At 39.4% G+C, this 24,892-nt stretch overlaps 1 protein-coding gene across 6 annotated transcripts; it reads right to left on the bottom strand.

Moving 5' to 3' along the window:
* Positions 1 to 800: 800 nt before the first annotated feature.
* Positions 801 to 22,911, bottom strand: LOC127456310 (ATM interactor-like). Of its 6 annotated transcripts, none has more exons than XM_051724741.1 (5): positions 22,680 to 22,754; positions 22,272 to 22,364; positions 9,824 to 9,949; positions 7,286 to 7,485; positions 801 to 7,064 (listed from the first exon to the last, which is right to left on the bottom strand). In XM_051724741.1, exons 2-5 carry the CDS (start codon positions 22,317 to 22,319, stop codon positions 5,318 to 5,320), a joined length of 2,121 nt encoding a protein of 706 aa, XP_051580701.1. In that variant the 5' UTR covers positions 22,320 to 22,364; positions 22,680 to 22,754; the 3' UTR covers positions 801 to 5,317. The 6 variants fall into 6 exon arrangements, with proteins under 6 accessions (XP_051580701.1, XP_051580702.1, XP_051580700.1 ...); XM_051724742.1 differs by lacking the exon at positions 22,272 to 22,364 and adding an exon at positions 8,526 to 9,231 and having other exon boundaries at positions 22,680 to 22,701; XM_051724740.1 differs by lacking the exon at positions 22,272 to 22,364 and having other exon boundaries at positions 22,680 to 22,911.
* Positions 22,912 to 24,892: the final 1,981 nt, after the last annotated feature.

Here is a 24,892-nt window from a genome sequence, read left to right as displayed (position 1 = left end):
GTAGATACATTATGCCTAAAAACACTTAATATCCAATATTAATACTATTTTTATTTATTTCGATATGCTGGTTTTAGTAAACTGTGAGAGACATGATGTGGGTGACTTGACTCAATGAAGTTGTTGATTTAAAGTTTTTAACCACAATGAAACCGCACTGCGAGCACCATCTTGGCTGCACAATGGCACACACAATTTTACAAGTTGTTAGGTCCCGTGTCCTGTGAAACTGCCTTGTCTAGTTTCTATTACATTGGATACATACCCATTTTATTTATTTATTTATTTTTTTGATTTTTCCCCTTTTTCTCTCAATTTGGAATTCCCAATGTGCTTTTAAGTCCTCGTGGTCATGTAGCGATTCGCCTCAGTCCGGGTGGTGGAGGACGAATCCCAGTTGCCTCCACGTCTGAGATCATCAATACGTGGATTGTTGAGCACGTTGCCACGGAGACATAGCGTGTGTGGAGGCTTCACGCCATCCACCACGGCAACCACGCGTATTTTATCACTGAGCTACCCAGGCCCCCCCATACCCATCTTTATGTTTTCGTCGTGCCAGCCACCTTGGTAGTCGATGTTATACAGCAGTCTCTGTAGTAACATTCAAGCGTTTTGGTTGACTGATGAGTGTGCCTGTGCATAAACACAGTGAAACAACTCTGGCTATGTCTACGACTTCAGGGGCTAATACAGCTGCAGACAGAGATGTGTTCATTAATTTCTGTTTTGTTATTTATTTATTTTTTCATTGCATCACAAATGTCATGGACTCAACTGGACTTGAAAAAAAATCCAGAGTCTGAGTCAAGTCCTAGTAAAAATGCATCCGAGTCCATGACAAATCCAAGTCCATTAAAATTGGACTCATGACTCGGACTCGAGTCCGAGTCCAAACTCAAGTACCCCAACTCTACTACATATACTTCTTTTCTTGTCAAAATTCATTTCCATCTTAGGGAAGAAAACAAAACAATATGTAACAATATAATGCTTTATTAATGTTTTCAAAACAAAGCCTTGCACAATATAAAGACAGAAATTCACTAAAATAGCACCAATTCAGGTAACATTAAATGTTTCCCAAAATCTAAGTGGGAGTTTGACTAATTGAAAGAACTAGTTCCCACGCCGCTTTGAACAGAATGAAAAGCGCTTGCAAATAAAAACATAACATTCTGCATTTTGGTGATAGTTAAGATTTGGTGTGCTTCTGTGGTAATTAAAATGTACCTTACTAGGCTGAAAAAATACTTGATTTCTATCACAAGTCCCCCATTGTTGTGTACTGGAAGCTCCTGTCACCAAGACAAATTCCTTGTATGTGTAAGCATACTTGGCAATAAAGCTCATTCTGACTCTGATTCTGATATGGGTTTGTTTTGTACATCAACTAGTGTTAAGAGCTCCTTTCTCCGTCATTTTATCACTGATACGGAAGCGCTGTCCGAGATTCTTTTATGTACTGGTATAACTACCTCCGGGGCTCTATCATATGCGAGAGCGTAACGGTCAACTAGCATGTTACGTTCCTTGGTTACTACAGTACCACCCATAGCAAGTCTATGGGACCGCCGCGTATGTTTTGTAGGTTGTAGGTTCAATTGGTAGAAGGGCTCTGAAGCTGTGGCGTGTGTGACAGTGTAATGACTCCGGGCGGACACATTACAAAGTTTCCGCCCTTCGCACCAGTGTTTATGCTGTATTAACGGTAAATGAATTAATCGCGATTAAGAAAATTAACGCGTTAATTTTTTTTAATTAATAGCATGCGTTAACGTGTTAATTCTGACAGCTCTAATTTCTATGCAAAAAGCAGAAAAAAAAAAAACGTCCGCGCCAAACACTGAAAAGCTTATATCCACGTTGCTTTGGTGTGTAGGCTCAAAAAATCAAATCCAAGAAAAGAGAACGCCCGCACACAATGTCCATAGGAAAAAAAAAAAAAATCAGTAATTTTATAAAGAGGCTACAAAAGTGCTCAGTTCAGAAAAAAAACAAAAAAAAACCTTTTTCGATTTGAATAGACATCAGTGTCCCATGCAAATTGAAAATACAATTCCTGAAAGATTTTTTCTATGGACAATGTGTGTGTGCTTTCTCTTTTCTTGAGTGTATTTCTATGCAAAATGAAATAAGATTCTTTTTAGTTCTGTTATGTTGGGATTTAGAAGAGTTTCAGTCATGTTTAATTTTTTTATTATTATTTATTTATTTTATTTTTTTTTTTTTTTTGGAGGTTACCATTTTGGAGAAGATTGGAGCTAATGGTTGATAGTTAAACCATGGCTAATCTTCATAATAGATGGATAAAGGTATTGTGAGGAAACACAAAACATGAATATATTGTGAGATTTGGTCATATAATCTGAGAATTTGTTTTTACAATTAAATATGAAACCATAGCTTTGCTTGGTAATGAAACTTTTAGTTGCATTTTTCCAGATCTGTTTCAAAGAGTCATATTCTATGACATTTAGCATGAATTGTGCGATTGCTCTACATGGCTGTGACCAGATAAATGTGCTTTAAAGCCTCATCAAAAAATAACCTGATGTGTTTAAAACATTTGCTGACATTTAAAATATTTGCTCAGGACAATTATTCATTGTTATAATTTTGAATGTCCATACTAATAGAGCATGTAAGGGAAAAATATTGATATTATGCTTGACCAGGGTTGGCAATTAAGGGGTGTTCAGGGTGAAAATACAACCGAAAGTGAGAAAAATGCACATAAAATTCTAAATGTTTTTTATTTATAACATCTCATGTAGTTCTTAATATTCAATTCGAAGCCTAGTTACAAACATCATAAAATATTATTTGTTGATTTAATTTTTTGGGTAGAAGGTAATATATTCTAAATATTCAAATTGAGAATTTATGTTAAGTAAATAAACAGTATATTCTTTCCTCTCCTATTAATGACCCACAAAAATCTTCTCAGCAGTTTATTTTTTGAGTTTCATATACTGCAGGATAGACTAAACAACAGAACATAGCCAAGGTTCAAATGATACACCGAGCCAGCCCCTAAAGAATATACATAATCATAACTATAGAATTATGAATATAAATGATTATAAATAATCTTTTATACCAAGTTAAATAAGACACAAATGTTGATAATGGCAAAAAAAGAAAGAAAAAAAAACAGAAAAAAACCAAACAAACTGCAACTCAAAATATATTCTTGGCACAAAAAACTGCATGCACTCTTCACAGAAAAACACTTGCGTGCTGGACTCTTTCAAGTTCTCTATAGCAATAGCTTTTACTATGATAACATCATCATTACCTAAATATAATTAATGATCATGTATTCATTTGCAAGATCTAATTTCCAGATCTAAATTATACATTTTTATAGTGTTTCATAGTGTTTAAACATGGAAACACAAACTCTTTAGCGGTTACAATGCTGACAAGCAGCCTACTTAATATTGTACAGTGAACGGACACAGCGTCACTTACATTCTACTTGTCGAAATCCCACTATGTACAGTACCAGATAACAAACTGGTACATTTGAGCTAAAACACTGAATAGCATACAATAAATGTTATACAAATACTTCATGAAAATGAGGCAATGGTTAGCTTTCATATTTAGTGCAGTAAGGCTGAGTAGTGAATGAGTAGGTGATTTTACACCATATTTATCACATACATACAGATGAATCATTCAAAAGAAGCATACACAAATAAACACACATACACACAAATATCCTAACAAAACAAAGAACCAAACACCAAACAAGGAAAGCAATTATGCTTCCCCATTAAGCAGCATCAGGAATTATATTTCATCAAAAGCATGGTTACTTACTGAACACTTAAATTAAGGCACCAACAAAAAGCTTAATATGGGTAAACTGAAAATGAAATACATAAAGGTGGCTAAATACATTTAATATAAAAATTAATACATGCATTCAAAGAAATATTAAAGGTTTCATTTTACTGTAAACTTTTGGGATTTGCATATTTAAATTATCATTCACAGCACAGATACAAATCATAGTAAATAAGAGCAATGCCTCAGCTCCGTTTTTAAAGGAAATGTAACATCTGAAACATGCATAAGTTAAAAGAATAGTTCACCCAAAAAGATGATTCTCTCAGCATTTACTCACCCTTATACTGTCTCAAACTCACAAACACTAAGCTATTTTGAAGGATGTATGAGGTGCATTTGTCAATACAATGTCCAAGATTTTCAAGCTCCTAAAAGGACAAAAAGGCAACATAAAGGGAATCCATACGACTCCAGTGTTTTATCCGGTGAGAAACAGCAAAATTTAAGTCCTTTTTCAATAAAATCTTGACATCTCATTGGCACGAAGCTTGTTCACATTCAGTTGATCACATTATTAATTACATCAATTGGAATTGAGTACCTGGCAACTGCATGCAGCATCACTGTTTTTGGTCTGTGACTTCAAGGACATGGATTAAAGCACTCGAGTCTTATGGACTACTTTTATGCTGCCTTTAAGTCCTTTTTGGAGCTTGAAAGTTTTGGACCCCTTTGACTTACATTGAGTCATAAAAAAAATTAAATAAAAAAAAAAACTCATACATCCTTCATTTATGTTCCACAGAAGAAAGTCATACGAGTTTGAGATGCCATAAGGGCGAGTAAATGATGAGAATTATACATTTTGGGTGAACTCTCTTTAGGATGCAAGTTCAACTGGTTAAATATATATGATTTTTAAAGTTATTATGCTGTAACAGTCTGCCAGAAATATCTGCATGGATTCTGTCATGAACCAGGATTTACTTACAGTGACAATAATTAGGTGGGTCAAGAGCATGGCACTAATTAACATCACATACGTCTGTTTTATGCCACAAAGCAAATTACTAGCCCAGGGCGAAAAATACATGCACAAAGACAATCAGACTCCAGTTATCTAAACAATAGAAGACAAAAGAAAGTATACCAGACAAGGCATTTTATGTAATGTGGGGGGGGGCCCACAAGAGGCTCTGACCTGACCTACTGCAACAAAAATAATTTTAGAACCACTAAACTTAGATGAACATTAATATGCAACAAAAATAAAACTAAATCAGTTAAATAATTACATTGATTTGATAGTGCTTTCGAGGTTTACCTATACGTCACAGATACGGATTAGCTTTTTACAGAATGATGTCTGAGATTCTAAACATTATTACGACCATGCAGCATTATCATCTGACAGAATGGACTAGATGATGGTGGTCATCGGAGGGCAATTTTTGAGCTCTGCAACTCATACCGAACGAGATTATGTTAAAATGCAACCGCCACCTTGATGGAGCCCTCAGCTTTTGGGTTTATCAGCATGAGGAAATAGTGAGATAAGCTCCTCGCATGTTTGGGTTTCCACAGAGCTAAAGTGTGACTCCATGTTCCAGGCCAAATCCGCTGACAGAAAGTCATCCACCACTGTTTGGGTCTCATTACTCATGTGGAAGAGATGGCCCAGGCTGTAAAATGAACTGGAGTTGGTCTGGGTTTCAGCACTGCTGAGCCGGATCTGACCATAATGGGTGCAGGGCAGAGGCAGTGGAGCAGGCCTGATGTCAGCCTCTGCGTCAGAGGACTCGGTGCTCATGCTGAAACTAGGCTGTCTGAGAATACCGCCAAGGGGCATGTGCCCGCTCTTGTCTAGCAGGAAGTTGAGGTCTGTCTGGGTCTGGGTGTTGAACATCTCGAGCTCCAGATCGTTAGGTTGCACCTTCATTCCCATGTCGTTGTTGTGTCCATCACCAAAGTTGTTGAAGAGCAGGAAGTCAGTCTGTGTCTCAATGTCCAGGAGTTCCAATGTCGTCTCTGAATTCAGGCCGTTCAAGCTGCTTTCTTCCGTCTGGGTCTGAATGTGTGTTGCATTAAGGAACTCCTCAAAATCAAAGTCAATACTAGTGTGATGCGGTTCGTGCACAGAAACTAAACCTGAAGCGCAGCTGGAAGCTGTCCCAGCCATGCTGTCCGATAGGATGTTCTCAAGGTCACGGAAAAGTATCATGGTCTGAGTTTGGTTGTCTGCTACTGGATTTTGGTGTAAAATGTCAGTCTGGGCCCCAAAACACATGGATGCAGCAGTCTTGTCCTCAAAGAGCCCAGATCCAGTGCCGTTCAGGGGATCCTCTAAACCACTGCTTCTAAAAGAAGCATCAGTCATTGCAACCTGAGTGGAGACACTGAGTGTATCCGTATCAAAAAGATCTGTGCACATTGCTTGGTCTATCTGGCTTTTATCCACCGGGGCCACCACAGAACAGCTTGTCTGTGTTTCTCGAGTCACATTTAAGGACGAGAAACCAAACACATCTGTCTGTGCCCCAATGGAGGATGTGGCTCTGATCCGTGAGGGTAAGTTCTGGGTTTGCACGCTGACAGGCAGCTGAATCTGAGCGCTCACACTGATGTCTGTCTGAGAGCAAGAAGACACTGAGGCCTCACAGTTGGGGGGAACAGTCACTAGACCGGCATTTGTACCCCTGCTGAGGTATGAGATGTCGGTCTGGATGTTTGTTGAAGTGCTTTTGTTTCTGGCTCCAATATCAATCACTGAATCTCCAACAGAGGAAAGGTTCTCAAGATTGACCTGTACTCCAGTGCAAATGGTTTCTGGGGCTGATCTAGGTACAGAGAAGGCATCTTTGAAAGCCACTGTTTTAGTGTTCAGATCAGGCACCACTGCACCAATCAATGGTTGTAAAAGGTGCACAGTGCTTACAGATCCTTGTGCGTCCATGGTGAAGACCAACGACCTCAATGCAGTGCTTTCTGTGGAGGGGAAGAGGACGGGCAGGTGGGCCAGCTGCATGACAGAAAAGTTGACTAGGGCCACTTTGGGCTTCGTAAGTAGGAGCTTCTGGATGTTTCTAGGGTGATTAATGTTGTGCTGTGCTGGGTCTGGGGCTTCAGAGACTGCCTCGGTAGAGGCCGCTCCCTTGGTGAGCTTTTTCTTAGAGTCTGGTGTTTCATATGTTTGTTCGATGCATACAGCGTTTGTTGCACTGCTTGACAATCTTTCAATTTTTCTCTTTTTCACTGGTGGATACCTATAAGACAAACAGTATATTGACTCCCTCAGCATTTAAATGAAATTAGATAAGTGAAACACCTTAAAATGGGATGTCAATTAGCATTGAAAGACGGAATGCTATTAATATAAGGAGTATACCATCTTCTTTTTTATGTATTTCCCATTACAAACTTTACCATCTCCATTTACCATTTTAAATAATAGCTTAAGAATTTCTCCACAGCTTAAACCATGTACCTGTGCTCCTTGGGAACCTCATGGCCCGTCCTGTAGATATGAGACAGCAGTGCTGCTCTACTGGCATAAGGACAACCACATGTACAGCTATACATCCTCCCACAATCTTCAGCGTGCCTTCGCAGGTCCCACTCTGTACTATAGCTATTACTGCACTTCAAACACTTGTGCTTCTTTTCGGCATGCATCTTCATAAAGTGCTACACCATAAGTAAGATTAGGAAACGTATTAGATAGCAAATCATTTCCTAACAGGACATACATGACTAAATATAAATTAGGGCTGTCAATCAGGTCCAATTTTTCATCAAGTTAAGCTGCCGCCACACTAGCAACTATTTTCGCCGAGAGTGTCACACATGCAAACTGTTTTGCTGAGATCTCGCTCTCTTCATTCTGAGGTATGACACACATGCCGATACAAAACGGAGGCAATTGCAGATGAAAACATTCAGATCAGCTTGATGTCTTGTAAGTTCTTCGATAAAAGAAGAAGCTCATTGGTCACTTGAAGAGAACACAAGAGCCTGCTCAGGTGACAGAACTATTTTTTCTGTCATGTTGGATCCTTTCTTCTGTTGCTGGAACCATTAATTCATCAGGGAGTCCCGACAGTCAAGTAATTAACGTCCTCCTGTTGGCAGACGCTAATGCGCTCTCCGTCTCCCTCTGGCTGGCTGGTGATTATGTTAATGAAACCTGAAAATGACTGGAAAAAATGGCTAGTGTGATGCTGGCTTTAATTACATTAGATGTTGATTAATTAATCCATGTAATCGCATGTATCAACATTTGCCAAGAAAGGTCCCTGTAAAGGGAAAGGAGACGGCGAGAACCAGCTTGACAATATAAATAAAGTATAATGATAAACTTAAACAAAAACACACAAACATAAACACATACAGGGCAGCTGCCTGCAGTTCCCTCTCTCTCTCTCGAACTGCCGTCTCCGTTCGCCTTTATCTCTTGCTCGCCTCATCAGGCTGATTGGGGTCCGGGCGTGCGTCATTCCGGCCCAGCCCCGCCCTCCTCCGCATTACACTCCTCCCTGCGTTGCCTCAGGCCGGGGAGCCCCTGGCATGACGTACATCCCCCCCACCCCCCTGGGTCATCCCCGCCTTCTTCGACCTGGGAGGAGACAGGAGAAGAAAAAAAAAAAAAAAAAAACACAGGCGAGGGAAAGGCCAACACGGAGCGACAGCGAGAGAGAGAGGAGAGAGAAAAAAATAAACTCACTCACCGGTTCTCTGATGCGCTGTCGCATGGTCCTCAATCACTCCTCCACCCTCTCAGGCGGACGACAGCCGCTCCTCCCCGGGTGGACCAGAGTCAAACCTCCGACCCCCAGTGGACAGAACGCCCCTCTGCAATTCTGGCGGCCCGTGGGGACACTCCTCCGCCCCTGGCAGCGGCCCTACTGCTCCAGGTGGTCGGGGAGTTGATTCCCTCCCCCCCTTGTGGACGGCGGTCTTCCTTCGACCACTCTGCGTTTCTGGCGGCTGACAGGGCACTCCTCCGCCCCTGGCAGTGGCTCCATCGCTCCAGGCGGTCGGGGAGTCCAGTCCCTCCTCACCTCGTGGACGGTGCCCGTTCCCCGTGTCCGGGCGGTCGGGCTACTCCGTCCCCCGGCGGATGGCAGCGGCGCTCCCCTGGGTGGATGGCAGTGTCGAGGACTCTACGACGGGCATCTCTCCCGGGTTGCAGCACCAATGTAAAGGGGTTATAAGGGAAAGGAGGCGGCGAGAACCAGCTTGACAATATAAATAAAGTTTAATGATAATGACAAAAACACACAAACATAAACACACACAGGGCAGCTGCCTGTAGTTCTCTCTCTCTCTCGAACTGCCGTCTCTGGTGGCCTTTATCCCTCGCTCGACTCATCAGGCTGATTGGGGTTCGGGCGCGCGTCATTCCGGCCCGGTCCGGCCCCACCCTCCTCCGTGCTACAGCCCCCAAATAAACAATTAAATATATAATAACCAAAGTAATTATTAATTTGCATGCAATACATTTATTGGTCTATGTACTAATGCGTCAGATAGATGCTTTTGGAGCGTCTCACTGTGGTTGCGTCGCATTTCACTGATTTTCAGCATTTTGGCCATAAAGGCAGCATTTTCAGGATGCTGTGTTAAGTTTAACCCCTGCATTCAAAGTTGTTGCGCAAGAACATGTCCTGCTGTGTTGCGTTGACTGCCCCCTGTTGACTGCGACTAGCAAAAATATGAAGTTGTACTTCAAGCTTGAATTACTCTGCTGGAAGGAGAATTTCTAATTACGCACAGTCAGGGGGCATGATTAATTGGATTTATTTTTAATGTGTTATTTTTTGTTTTTATAATTAATCGCACAAAATTAACAGGTTAAATTGACAGCCTTAATATAAATATTAAATATATATGAATAAATTTAAATATTCCTTATAAAGTTCTACAAACTGTTAAAGAATAGTTAGTTTCTTTAGTTACAATGAAGGGACATCAATGATGGAAACAACATTTTTCAGTTGTATTGACAACTCACAATGGCAGGTACCTGTTTAACAAGTGAAAATTGAGAAAAGGGTCTGTTTGGCCCTCTTGGGCAGCCCTCTATTGGGCAACAGTAGAGCTTTTGTGAATCCTTTATGTCCTTCTTGATTGTAGGGTTGACCAGACCCTCCTGAAATCATAAGAAACATAGCGAGAAATGATTTTAATCATGGTATTTTGTAAGGAAGACAGGAGAATTGTGTAAATGGCAGGTAAACCATATAAAAGTTTCTCAACTGTGTCCATTCTGCTCTCACACATTTAAGAAAAATTTGGTAGGTTGCATTACAGTTTTTACCTCACAAAATGCCAACCACATCAGTGCTCATCTAAACTGTAATCAGTGAGATAGATCATGTCTTTTGTAACTCCAACTGTAGCATGCGCATGTAATTACCATTATAATTCAAATGCAATCTCTCTAAAGAGAGTACGGGATATCCTGCTTATCTAGAGAGTGCCATCCTAGAACAACCTTCCCAGCTGTCAACTCAGTCTGACTGTATGAAAAGTATGAAATTTATGTAATACTGTGGGGCTAGAAACCTGGGAAAGTCCTTTCTGCAGATGCAATTTGACAATCCCCTGCAAACGCAACAGTAAGAGTACAAGAATATCTTTATATAAATATCAGTCATATTTAAACCAACCACACAGTAACCTGCATGTTAGTTTCTAAATGGGAGGGAGACTGACCCTCAAATGTAGGACTGGTTGTCTTGCAGTCTGCAGTCGTGGGGGTGAAGTGCTCCAAATACAGGAGGCCATCAGAAGAAATGCACTTCAACTGCACCACTAAATAATAGTGGTCGACTGATATATCGACGAGGCTGATAAATCGGCAGATATTCTGACTTTCATTATTGGCATCGATGCATTTTCCCGTTTGGCCGACTTTTTTCTTGAGGGCACTGAAAAATCGCCTGCTTGCATGTGAAGTGATTGAGATGTAAACAACCAGTCATGGTTCATTTTGTTGTTACGTGCCATCGTGTTACTAAGGCTATGTTCACACAGGCAGAAAAATAAAAAATTATTTTTGGATGCAGTCACTCAAATCCGTTAAGGTTTTTGTAGTCTGAACAGGACAAAAACAGATTACGTTTTTACAAGCCTCATCCAAACCACATTCGTAGGTGCTTTGGAATCCAATTAAAATCAGATTTTTCTTAATGTGTCTCAGTCTGAATGGTCAGATCGGATTTCATGTGGTTTTGTTCATCATTTGCTGTGCACGACGGTTGTTATACATCAGGTTTTACGATGAGAAAACATACTGCGCTCCGAATGGCATAAATAATGCCTTCACAGGGCACTTCAAATTTAATACAATAATGATGGCCATGCAATAGGATCTTTATAAACAGAATTTTAAATAAAAATGACTTCAAAAGTGAGTTCTGTTTTATTACACATTACAGCCCTACAAAACTATCGAAATCTAATCAAAGTGGAAGGTAAACAGGGCATAGAGATCATCACTTTTGAATGAAACACACCCATATGTCATTTTTATGTTACAGGGCACACAAAAAACTGCAAACCTCTTATAATAACACAGACATTAGCTTAACTTACCCAAAGAGATGTGCTAAGGTGCAGTAACCCATACCGGTTGTGAGAAACTACAAGGCGAAAAAGTATTGAATGTCATGTGAATACGGGATGCTTGTCCTCGTCTCACGGTCCAACCTTTTTATGATTTAATACGGGACACAAAGCCTTCAATACGGGATGTTTTGCTCACTGATAAAATACAAGACCCCAATGGCATGGTGTATAGATGCAAGTTTTCTGCGTTACCATGACAACTAATGTGAACATGATAGCAAAAGCGACTGTAGTCTGAACAGAAAAAAATCTGATCTGGCCACATATAACTTGCAGTTTGAACAGTCACTCAATCAAAATAATCGGATTTGAGGAAAAATCAGATTTTTCCTGCAGTGTGAACAAAGCCTAATAGACCGGTGTGCAACACAGCGTCATTTAAACGGTCCGCATATCAGAGCCGAACTTTTAAGCTCATAATGTTAAAGTGCTTGCCTGTTTCATTCTCCCTCTCTCTCCTCAACAGTTCCCAGTAACTTTAAACTGTCTTGTCCAATGATAAAAAGGCAAATATCAATAAAACGAATATCATATACTGTCTGCAAATATGCGCATATCTCGTAAATACATGTAATAAACCAACCTCACACAACTTCAGCAGATCCAGCATCCTGTGGAGAACTCATAAATCTTCCTCTGAAGCACGTATTATAACAGTCTTTCCTCAACAGTATCCTGTCACTTTTCCAATAAAAGGAAAATATCAATAAAAATTATATATCATCAGCAAATATGCAGATATCTCGTTTAAACAGATGTAATTCACGAACCTCATGAAAATCCAGCGTTTTCTTCCCGTCGAGCGCTTATATAATATCTTCCTCTGCAGCACGTATTCTATTAGCCAGATTAAAAAACTTCAGGATCAAAATTTACTCTCATTCACAAGTCATGACATTCACTCCATGATAGTCCAAGTAGGCAATCCAGGCTGTTTAAACTGTCAGGAGATTGCTGCTGCTCGCACTGGATCCGCACGAACGCGTGCAATTTCAACAATAACAATTTCTTCATGTGCAAATAAATTACTAAAATTTGATGACAAAACAGAAATCAGAAGAAACTGCTATCTACCATTTAAAATACAATATAATTTTTTTAGTTTTGTGTGAAATTGAGTAAATATAGTGCTAAATAAGAGTTGTTGTTTTTTTGCAATTTTATGTTTGTTATTTACTATATTAAATTGTGTGATATATCCGCATTGTATCGGTCTATCAGCCACTCTGGCCAGAAAAAAAAATAAAAAAAACATATTGGTCGACCACTACTAAATAATGCATCACCTCTCCATGATTCCAAAACAGCCTTGGCTTGTCCTGTGCTACAGACTGGGGTTGTGTTACTCTCATTCAGCTCTCATTGAAAGCACAGTCGACTCCATTAAGAGTTGGCTAGGAGGCTGTTAGGAGACATTTAACATACCCTGGATGGCACCAACAGTGTTCTCTCCCTGTATATCAAAGCACATGCAGGCGAACACAATAATCTGCAAGATTTTTGTTATCTGGGGTTTGTGATTGTAATTGTAACACTTTTAGGCAAGAAAATGTACTGTACCTATTTTACTCAAACATTAAAAGAAACAAATAAGAAATTATATTTTGCATGGAGAAAACAAAGCCTAATTTAAAGTCTCTTAAGATTTCTACGCACATATTTCCTCCCAATTCTCATTACCGCAATGTGAACAAATATGGCATTATAATATTCTCATGATTTTAACTATAAAAATCTTTGCACATCATCATATTTGTGCAAAATTACTGTTTTACGGGAAAAAATGAGAACAGTAAAAGAAGATCTATAATATCACAATGTAAAATATATTGATAGTCCTAAATGTATGCTTCAGTTTCACTATGTAAAACATAATTTCATATTTTTGTGTACTGATTTGGGATTAAATGAGACCATTTTCTCGGGGTTCATACAGGCATTATTGAATGAAAATCAAGGACTTTCAAGTACTTTTTCCAGCACCAATTTTTCATTTTTCAAGGACTTCACAGAACTCAGAGCTTTCAAATAATTCACAACTTGTATTACGAGTGACATGAACAATATTTACAAGTCGTAAACTTGCAATTAAATTAATTCCGACATGGCATGAATGAACCATTATCAAATGTATAGGAGGTAATCGACCAGAAAAAAATAACGCACCATGTCTAGTATGTGAAAATTTATATATATATATATATATGTATGTAGAATTTGTGTCATCATTATTAAAAACACATTTTTGCTTTTATTTATTCTACATTTGATCAATTAACATGATGTAATGAAACTGCAAATATTAATGATGAGCTGTGGGGGTGGAATAATTGTGACATTATTGTTTTAATTTTGTGACATATTGTCTTTTATTTAGTACTGCCTTGATGAAGCTATCTGACATAACAGATACTCATATATATTCCACAAGACAAAATAGTAGCTGAATATACACAAATGATCCTGTTCAAAAGTTTACTGTACCTTGGTTCTTAATATGGTTGATTAATATGATTTGAGTAAATTAGAGCACATTTTGTGTTATGTAGCTTCTGAAGTGCATACTTTTATCTCTTATATCTTTTATCTCTTATAGTCATATGCAAGGGGTGTTAACTTATAAAACAATAGGGGTGCTTGTATTATGTTTAAGTGCTTGTACTATGTAAAAAGTGCAGAGTAGCTGTCTGAATGTGACATTGTCTGATTTATCTCCGTGGTTGTGGGGAAATGTACATTCACAGTGACAGAAAACGTCTCCGGCTACATACGTAACCTCGATTCCCTGAGATGAAGGGAACAAGACATTGCCATAAGCACTATGGGGAAAGTCCTTCTAGACGACCTTGTTGAAACTAGGGATGTGCGCTACGACTAATTTGACTGTCGTTTAAACGGAAGTTTTGTAACCGACTAGTCGACTAGTCTAAAGAGAAACCAACCTTCAGAAAACAGTAAAAAAAAAAAAAAAAATAATAATTTATGCGACCCATTTAAAATACTTAATCTATTCCAAATCCGATGCTAAGTCAAGCGTATTTTACGCCGTAGTCGTGCATTAACCACTGATCTAATATGACAGCTGTTCGGTAAAGAACGTTAACCAATAACAGTTACGATGTTAAAAAAAAATAAAAATAGCTATAGGATAGAAATATACACAGAAAATAGGCCTGTGATGTAACCTGTAATAAACCTAATGTATTCTAAACATGACGTGCACACAGAATAAAAGATAGTTTAACACGTTAAGCTGTCGGCACCTCATTGAAAATAGCCTTCTTAATCAGCAGATTAAAAAGATTGCATACCTAGTCTAAAACAGTTATTTTTTAGACTACTTACTCAAAAGCATACATTTTTTGATGAGTAAAATTAACCCGTCGACCAGTGAAAGACGGGACTTGACTCACCTGAGGCGTCCATCCTGCGCTTGAAAAAGCCCGCTCAGCGGAAAAATAACATCCAAGCACAGATTTAAAGAAGACTCAAATGTGAAAACATCCATAGGGACTTTCAAACATTTGGAAAGCCGATTCCCGCACCACCGAAGTGATTTCATTACTACTTTGCTGAGTTTGCTTGTCTAGCGAGAGGAGAGAGGGAAGCTTGCGCAGCCTGAGGTGAAATTAAACTCTGTATCTGCTCCAGATATCCTCTTTTTTAAATAATATTTGTATTATTAATTCTATTTAAAATATGTAACATTAATATGACAGTAATTTAAGTGCAGCCTCTGTAAAAATATAAAGCCAAATGTAAATGTGTAAAAATGATTATCAGTTTAATGGGGGGAAATATTAACAGACTAGTAATTCCAGTGTTGACTAGCAGCATCAGAACCGTTTAGTCAACTAGTCTCGCACATCCCTAGTTGAAACCCTTATTCAATCATGCCAATCTTCTGATTAGCAATGGTGTCTGAGCCCTGCCCCTTTAAGCGCGCAGTTGGCCTATATAAGCCGCCGCTCAGTCACTTCTTTAGAATTTTCTAACTGAGGGACAAGAGTGAGTACTCGTATTATGAAACTCTGTAGTAGTAGTGAGGCCAGCTTTGGCAATGTCTTGTTCCCTTAATCTCGGGGAACCAAGGTTACATGTGTAACCGGAGACGTTTCCTATCGATTCAGTTCACTTGACATTGCCGTAAGCTGTATTGGGAATGATATCCCATCATGCCGCACTACGTGACATTACACTCCCAGAGTTATAACACTAAACAGATATATTCATAAGGAGTCACTTATGGTGGATAAAACCTTAGCCTTTTCTAGGTTTAATGGTGGCTTTTGACAGATCTGGACCAAACTCCAGGCCTGAGCTGTCAGTCAACAGTGCCTGCATGTCACACATCCGTTTAAATGAGGCCAAAGCCAATAGGAGTGCGGTCTTTAAGGAAAGCACCCACAGCTCAACAGATTCCAGTGGTTTGATCCGGGAGTTTGTGAGTTCCTTAAGCACCAGATTCAAGTCCCAAGTCGGCACCATAGCAGGGCGAGGGGGGTTCAAATGCCTCACTCCCCTAAGGAACTTTGACTAGATTATGTTTGCCTATTGAAGAGCCAGCCTCCAGGGCATGGTATGCTGAGATAGTTGCTACATAAACCTTGAGCGTTGACGGGGTAAGACCAGCGTCCAGCCGCTCTTGAAGAAATGTCAACAGTATAGAAACATGGCTCGTTCGATGTGCTCAAGTTCAGTGGCCACACATGTAGGTTCCACAGGTGTGGCTGGGGATGCCAAATCGTGCCTTGTGCTTGAGAAAGGTCACTCCTCAGCTGTATTTCCCACGGAGAGCCGTCTAGTATTTCTATCATCTCCGGAAACCAGGACTGATTGGGCCATTTCGGCGCAATTAACAGAACCGTGTCCATGTCCTCTTAGACTTTGCTGAAAACAGAATGAAAGAAGTGCACCGGGGGAAATGCATACTTGCCATTTGTGAGCCAGCACATCCATGCCCAGTTGACTTCCACATTGCTGAATATTTCCCAAATCCTCATCAATGTTTGAGGATGAAGTCTCCATTACCCTGCTAATACTCCCTGGCATGACAACAGATCTGCCCCGAAATTCAGACGGGCCCACAAAGAGAAGAGATGACACTCACTCCATTGGAGGAGGCGTTGTGTCATGCTCATTAACTGTGGCGATCGGAGTCCACCCTGGCGATTTATGTACGCCACTTCTGTTGTGTTGTCCGCATGAATCAGAACGTGGTGATTCACAATATTGGAATGAAAAGCTCTCAAATCTAGAAAGACAGCCAGTAGTTCTAGGTGGTTGATGTGCCATGCCCGTGTCGCACCTGTCCAGGTGCCAAAAGTTGGGTGTCTATTGCACAACGCGTCCCAACCTGTGTTGGATGCATCTGTGGTCACCACTTTTCTTCTGAAAATTTGACCCTGCATAACACCCTGTTGGTAGAAGGCCGGCACTGTCCATGGTGCTAGAGCAGCCAGACAGCAGCTAGCACCGCAATGCGCATGCGCCCGAGACTCCAGGCGTGATGTAGAACGTGCCACTTGAGCCAATACTGGAGAGGTCTCATGTGTAACAGACCTAACAGTATGATGGCGGATGCTGCCACCATAAAACCCAGTGTTGGGCTTTACTGGTTGTTTAGATCAGTGTTACTATCAGAAATAATTAATTATTTCTTTAGTTATTAATTAATATTTAAATTAATTAATTGAATCTAACTCATTAAAACCTCATATGGGGGCTCCAGTAAATGTAGTGTGCTACGTTTAGGAGCGGGTCTGGTTATTAGCAATAATTAATAATGATCAAAGATAATTATTCATTATTAAAATCAGTAGAACATTGATGAGAATCAATGTTACCTTTTCTAATCCTTTAAATCAACAATTATCAAAGATAATCGTTAACATCGATGAAACATTAATTAAAATTAACACTAGCTTATTGATCATTCAAATTCAACAATCATCAAAGATAATTATCAATTGTCAAAAATCAATAGAAAATTAACAAGGATTAATATTGACGGGGCACCACCCTGAAATCAGGGACTAATAACCAGATAGTATAACAGTCTCAATATTAGATTGTTTCCTTTATATTAGAATATCGATTTTCGGAGAAAAAAAAAACAATGAATGAAGGCTTGAATCCGAGCACTGACATCCCGTCAGCATGACACAGGTGTATGCAAAACAAACCAAAACACTTCTCTTTGTAATATAACAAAGTTTATTTATGCAGTAATATCAATTAATAATTAATACAATGCAGTCAATAAACTTCCGACTTACAACTACAAACTAAACAGTGACATGATTAGATATAGAAATCAAAATAATCCTATAACACATGAGGGTGTGTGTGTGTGTGTGTATGTGTGTGTGTGTTAGTACGAGAGAGAGAGAGAGAGAGAGAATTAAGTGACGGGCCCAAAGCCGATTTCGCGATCGTGGGAGAGAAAGCAGCTGTTAGTTTATCACTCAGAGATGCGGTGGACGGCTCATAAACCGTCCCGCGGTCTTTGATTCTTTAATGGATAAACTCAGTTTGCCGGTCTCACCCGCGATGGCGGAAATGCACAACAGTCCAATGTGGTTGGACTACAATACAGCAAATCAAATTTGTGATAATTAATACCCCGAGTATTAATAATGAGCGGACATGGCGGTCCGTAAACTGTACAAGCAATAACCTTGATACACAAGAATAACACACTATAATATTCTATCTCTGCCCAGACGTAAACCTCTTACTTGAATCGCATGAGGACGCAGAATGTGTGTTCATCCGTCCTTTAACTCTGACTGGGTTCCTCGAGGTTCGGGTGATGACGGGAGGCCGTTTGCTCGCTCTGTCGGCAGGCGGTACGGCTGCTGATTCTCGGCGGGCTGGCGGAGAAATCAGCGACGTCGACTTGATTGAAGATGGAAGAGAAATCTTTTATCTCTTCACTTCTGCAGGCAAACGGATGAAGATGCGGATTGCTCGGCGGTCTCCTTCGGATCTGTTAGAGTGTTCGGTGGAACACAGAGTAATCTCAACTCGTCCAGCGAGATGGCGATTGTATGGCCACAGTTTCAAGTCGGACGTTTCTTCCTTGTGCCACAAGGCTGCACCTGAGAGCAGCGATGAGCTGAGTCTACGCATGGTGAGCAAAGTTGCTGGAAGCAAATCCCGGAAGCATTTCAGAGGTATTTCTACTCCTGATGATGTCATGGTTGAGGTGCGTTCTGTCGTGTGCCTCATCCAATAGGAGTTGAGAGTTCGATCCTTTAGTGAGCAAGGCTTCATGGGATTTGTTGTCTGTTTTGGACTCCCTTTGTTTGATTTTGGCACGGTTTTTATCAGTAAGATTTATGACTTGATATGGGGGCCTGAGTTAGGTTTTACGACTGTGTTAGGCCTGCCTTTGTCTTCTATCTGAATACATGAGGTCCAACACCAGCATTCTCTGAAATGACTACAGTGGCAATGTTTTCCCCAGTTTGAACGGAGACAGACACCGAAGAACGGTCTGTGCGCGCTGATCGTGAGGTGCGTGCATGCTCACGGAGTCGATACAAACCCCTAAAAAGGAGATTTGCTGGCTGGGGAAAAGTGTGCTTTTTGCCCAGTTGACATTCAGACCCAGATTTTTCAGATGGCAAAGCAGAACGTCCCGTGTTCGTTCGATAGTGCCTTTGATTGGGCTATCGTCGAGGTAATTCAAAACATGCACACCATTCATTTTTAATGGGGAAAGTGCCGCATTGATACATTTCGTGAACATGCAGGGAGCCAGTCAGACCAAAAGGAAGGACTTTGAATTGATACACAGTCCCCTCGAACGCAAATCTTAAAAACTGCCTGTGACGTGGTGCATTGGAACATGAAAGTATGCATCCTTCAGATCTATTGACGAAAACCAATCCTGAGGACGGATGTGCAATAAGATCTGTTTTCTGAGTTATCACTTTGTATGGGTGCATCGCAAGCACGTGATTCAAGCGTCTCAGATCTGGAATGGAGAACCGCGTCCAACGAAACCCGCGAAACATTGCTCGGAGCGACCGCGTGCTCCCAAGATGCACTGTGAATGACGTAATCGAGTCGGTCTCCCTTCACCCTTAAACTACTTATATATTTGTACATATCGGGATATTTTGCAATAAATGTAAAATATATTGTTTCTATACTTATAATCAACAACCTAAAATCAATAGTTTTATATATTCCCATCGATTTTTATTCAATGACGTCATTCGCAATGCTTCATGGGTTTGTAGTTTGCGCCCTCATGATACACGGTAAGTACACAGCCTTGTGTCTTTGTCTTTATGTCTGATTTTCAAATACTTTTTTGCCTCAAAACAAAGTTGGTGATGTTATGATTCACATCGGATGCACAAAACTCTTTTATGAAGGATTTTATTAAAAGTCTATGCTCTTTAGTTAATATTGTGTGTGTGTGTGTGTGTGTGTGTGTGTGTGTGTATATATATATATATATATATATATATATATATATATATATATATATATATATATATATATATATGGGAAGCAGGTATAATTTTGCTGAAGTGCTGCACGTCAACGACGAGCGTCTGAAGCGAAGAACCAGTTCACCGAGAGCGTCTTCGACTGCAATGTGGAGAACTCTTCACCGGAACACACAGGGGAGCGTAAAGCCTCTCGGTGCAGGTGCTGAGCACAGGTGACGAGTCGTCCTGTTCGCGTCTTGCTGAGAAGTTCCATACGCTGCAAGTGTATATTGATGGTAAAGAAAGGGGGGTTCTAAGACTAAGACCATAGTCTTGAAGGAAGAAAATTCGGAAGAAATGGTGACGGAGCGCCCGCTTATATAGGCCAACTGGGCGCCTAAAGGGGCGGGGCTCAGACACCATTGCCAATCAGAAGATTGGTGTGATTGAATAAGGGTTTCAACAAGGTCATGTAGAAGGACTTTCCCCATAGTGCTTACTGCAATGTCGAGTGAACTGAATCGGTAGGGAACACCTCGTGTACATTTCCATGTGTTGTGTGAAGAAATAGATCGGCTTCTTTCAGCTCGTTTTTGAAAACACATTTTCATTTGAGAATTTCTGTCTTGCGCTGACTGAAAGGACGACAAAGAGCATGAGTGGCAAGTGCATGACGTCCTTGCCATGGTAACCAGATACATTTCAGCTGATTTGCTAAAAGACCAGAATTAAAGTATCATCAAGTCAATGTAAGACACAATGAAATTGCTTCTCTTCGCTGCAAACGAAGGTCTATGTACCATTGACATTTGGCAACAACTCAAAGCACAGACCTTTGTTTTTTTTACCCACCCCGCACGTCACATAAAAATCAAAGCTGTGATTGGTCACTTTTCATGTCGGTTCCAATCTTGAGTGGATTAGATATGTGCACTGTAAGTGGTGGACATCGTGAATATAATTAAAAGATATGTGAAAAATTTATGCTTTTCTCAGGCATGCTAAACGTAGAGAAATGTTCCGTTTTCATTTCAAGCACTTTTCAACAAAACATGGCAATTTTCCAGGTATTTCAGTACTTACATTTCTAAGAGCTAAATTCAAGCACTTTAAAGGAATGGTTCACCCAAAAATGAAAATTCTCTCATTATTCACTTACCCTGATGCCATCCCAGATGTGTATGACTGTCTTTCTTCAGCAGAACACAAATGAAGATTTTTAGAAGATAGATCTCTGTCAGGTCCTTATAATATATGTACATGGGTTCCAGCACTTTGACGGTCCAAAAGTCACATTTAGGCAGCAATAAAGTAATCCATGTGACTCCAGTCGATCAATGAATGTCTTCTGAAGCGAATCGATACGCTTATGTAAGAAACAAGTCGATAATTAAATGTTTTTCATTTTAAATCAGCACTTCCACCAGCGCTCTGATGCTGTATGAAATGGCCGAACTCTTGCGTGACGTTCATTCTTCTGTTGTACATATGCGCCGCTGCCGAATTCTTGCATGAACTAGCCGATGCTCTTACGTCACGCGACAGCAACATGATGCGTCAACTGCTGGCAGGAAGCGCTTTTTAAAAGTTAATAACGTTTTAATTATTCTCTTATTTTTAACACAACGTATCGATTCGCTTCAGAAGACATTCATTGATCGACTGGAGTCACATGGATTACTTTATTGCTGCCTAAATGTGACTTTTGGACCGTCAAAGTGCTGGAACCCATGTACATATATTATAAGGACCTGACAGAGATCAGTCTTCTTCTAAAAATCTTCATTTGTGTTCTGCTGAAGAAAGACAGTCATACACATCTGGGATGACATTAGGGTAAGTGAGAGAATTTGCATTTTTGAGTGAACTATTCCTTTAAGGACATCGGTAGGGTTGCACCAGCTGTGCGCAAGGTGTCACGTAATTTGGGACATAAAGTTCACACTACGGGCTTAGTAACTACTAGTTAGTTTGTAACGAAGTCAGTGCTTAATTTCGTTGCATCACCTGTTCTTAAGGCAAGACTTAACTAGTAGGTTGTAAATGTAAATGAGTGTAAATGTCAACATCATACTGTATGTCGAAATGATTGATGCCTGTCATGCAAAACATGAGCTCATTGATGTCATAAAATATCGGTCTGCTTTTTTATTCCAACCGTTACTCCTCGTCTGAGGCTTCCGTAAATATTTAGTTTATACATTGGGTTACGTGCTACCTAAGTTTAATGGTGCAATGCTCAAATATTTAGTAGTGCGTAAATTGTGACATAGTGCCCATTTATGCCACAACTAGGCTAAGCTGTAACTTACATATAGCTGGTGCAACCGGCCCCAGGTGAATCACCCCATCACAATATAAAGTCTAAAGACATGATTGGCCATACTTTACCACATGTAAGTGTTTGGAGTAAGATGGAGGACTTGAATTAAAACTCATTGATATTAAACCAGATCAACTGAAAGTGAGTGCTGTCCTGGAGTGCTAAAAAAAAAAAAAAACAGATCATCTAAATGTCTCTCCAAAGCATAGCTTCATAACACGTAAACACGGTTTCTAATGTATGCCACAGTTACAGTTTAAGAGTAGCTAGCTACTATAATTCACACTGTAATCCGAATATGTTTTATTTTATTTAGCACACGGAAGACAAATTACAAGCAACAGACTGATAATGGACGAAATCAAAGCCTCAAGTGAATGAAGACTCGCCATGTACATGGAAACATAAAATAAACCAGACAGACTAAAAAGTAAACGAGCACTTTGAGTTGCTGAAGTGTTGTATAAAGGTTGTACCTTGACTCTATGAGACTTGACCAGATGCATGTTGAGTGCTGGAGTGTTGGGCAGAATCTTCCCGCATCCTTCCACAGTACAGAGAATGTTGGTGCGCACTTCTTTGGTAAGTTCCGTTATAGAGGGTTTAATGATTTCTCTGTCCTGTGCGAGCGGCAGCTCGCTGCATTTCTGTCTGTTGTGTCGGCTGTTTTTGTTGACTGCAAAGGCAGCCATGATTCAACGCACAGCACTGAACACACATGCACTTCCGGTAGCCGTCGCATAGCAACCAAGACAGCACAGACAGCCGGCGCATTTTCTTCCGGGAGACATCGTGTAGCAAAAAGCATTCGCTCACTCACATCTTTTTTTTAATTTTTATTTTTTATTGAACTTTATTGACCAGTAAGAAAGGTACATTATAAACATAAAGGCCTGGTACAATAATATAAATTTCTTATCCAGACAACAGAAAAAGAAAAAAAGAAAAAAAAAAAGACCCTGGGGGTGACAGGGTCTAGGGGTTCTCTGCAAGTTTAAGTTCTTCTATTAAGTTACAAAGTTCCAAGGCAACCTTCTTCTTCATTGACTTCAGTGATAAGAAATGATGACATAGCTTCTTGTGAAATGTATAAAAGTTCGGTACTGTTTTAATGAATATTCTCTTATGTAAAAATAATTTCCCAAGAATAATAATTATGTTAATTGCTAAGTCGTGTGTTCCCTCTTTCGTAAATATACCAAATATCACATTTTCTTTGTTAATTCAGAGAAATTGTCAAATTTAGGAAATAACCAGTAATGTAAATCTTCCCAGAAGGCATTAGCAAATTTACATTCATAAAATAAGTGCTCTGTCATTTCAATTTGTTCATCACAATATAAGCAATTATTATGATCTAGACCAAATCTGCGTCTTAAAAATTCTCCAGAAGGATATATTCCATTAAGAGTTTTAAAGTGGACTTCCTTTGCGTTTGGTGCAATTGGGAATTTAAAATATTTTGTTTTCAATTTCTTAACCTCATCATTAGAAAAATATTGGAAAATTTGATTTTTTTTGTTTTTATGTTTTTTGTTGAAGAAAATGGATATAATTCATTGGCAAAAGCTTTCTGGATTGTGATGTTTGGCAATTTCAGCTTAGTGAGAGCTAGTCCATTCACCAAGAGATTAGGAAGATGAGCATTTACATTACTTTGACATAAACTATAAGACATTTGAATTATAGATTGTGGGATTGCTTTGATAAAAAAATATCATACTGTTTTCGGTCATTTATCTTAAATTTTGAACAAAAAATCTCAAAAGGCATAATGATTCCTGTATTTTCCAAAAGGTGCATCACAGACCATATTCCTTTCTCAAACCAATTGTTGTAGAACAAAGACTTGTTCCTAAATACCACTCTACAATTCCACTACGGGATGTAATGAGGTCTAAAGTTATGCTTATAAATCATTTTCCAATATAGTAATACCTGTTGATGAAACTCTGATAACTTGACAGGAATTTTTTTTAGGTCATAATCACATCTAAGGAGGAGGTTGATGCCCCCTAGTTTCATAAAAATTTTGGTAGGGATATGGAACCTAAGGCTGTTTTCATTTTTCACAAAGGATCTTAGCCAATAGTTTTGATAGTACCATTAATACAATCAATATCAATGGCTTTCAGACCTCCTTCATCAAGCTCTTTCACAATAATTCCTTTCCTAATGTAGTGTGTTTTTCTTTTCCAAATATCATTAAAGTTTACCTGGTTTATAGCTTTTATAGCATTTTTGGGGAGTGACATCGAGTAAGCTGGATAGATAAATCTTGAAATACATTCCATTTTTGTAAGAAAAAAATGGCCAATAATAGAAATATCTCTTTGAGACCACAAACTCAGATAAGATTTACATTTATCTAAATTATTCCAAATGTTGAGATTATTTAGTGCATTTTTATCCTTTGTAATGTGTATGCCTAGGTATTTAATGGTTGACTTAACAGGGATATTATGAATTGTCAACAGAGGGGAGTTATGAATTGGAAGTAATTCACATTTTTTAAGGTTTAATTTTAAGCCAGATGCCCTAGAAAATAAATCTATTGTTTTGAGGATTTTTGGAACTTTGGTTGTGTCGTCTGCCAGTTGGCTGATTGAAAGATGTTTGCCTAACACTGTTAAAGTCCAAGTTTTTTTATAAGACTAGAGAGCATTTCCGCAGCAGTAATAAATAATAA

This window comes from Myxocyprinus asiaticus, chromosome 18 (assembly GCF_019703515.2).
Source record: "Myxocyprinus asiaticus isolate MX2 ecotype Aquarium Trade chromosome 18, UBuf_Myxa_2, whole genome shotgun sequence".
NCBI lineage: Eukaryota > Metazoa > Chordata > Actinopteri > Cypriniformes > Catostomidae > Myxocyprinus > Myxocyprinus asiaticus.
This window is presented reverse-complemented; position numbering and strand designations above follow the sequence as displayed.

Bases quoted from the DNA above. Each gene is read 5' to 3' on its own strand.
- LOC127456310 (XM_051724740.1), bottom strand. From the start codon at position 22,895: ATGGCTGCCTTTGCAGTCAACAAAAACAGCCGACACAACAGACAGAAA. The intron at 9,950-22,679 runs GTACAACCTTTA...TTATGATTTCAG, and splicing joins TCAAGTCTCATAGAGTCAAG to GAGGGTCTGGTCAACCCTAC. The intron at 7,486-9,823 runs GTACCTGCCATT...CTTATGGTGTAG, and splicing joins AATTTTCACTTGTTAAACAG to CACTTTATGAAGATGCATGC.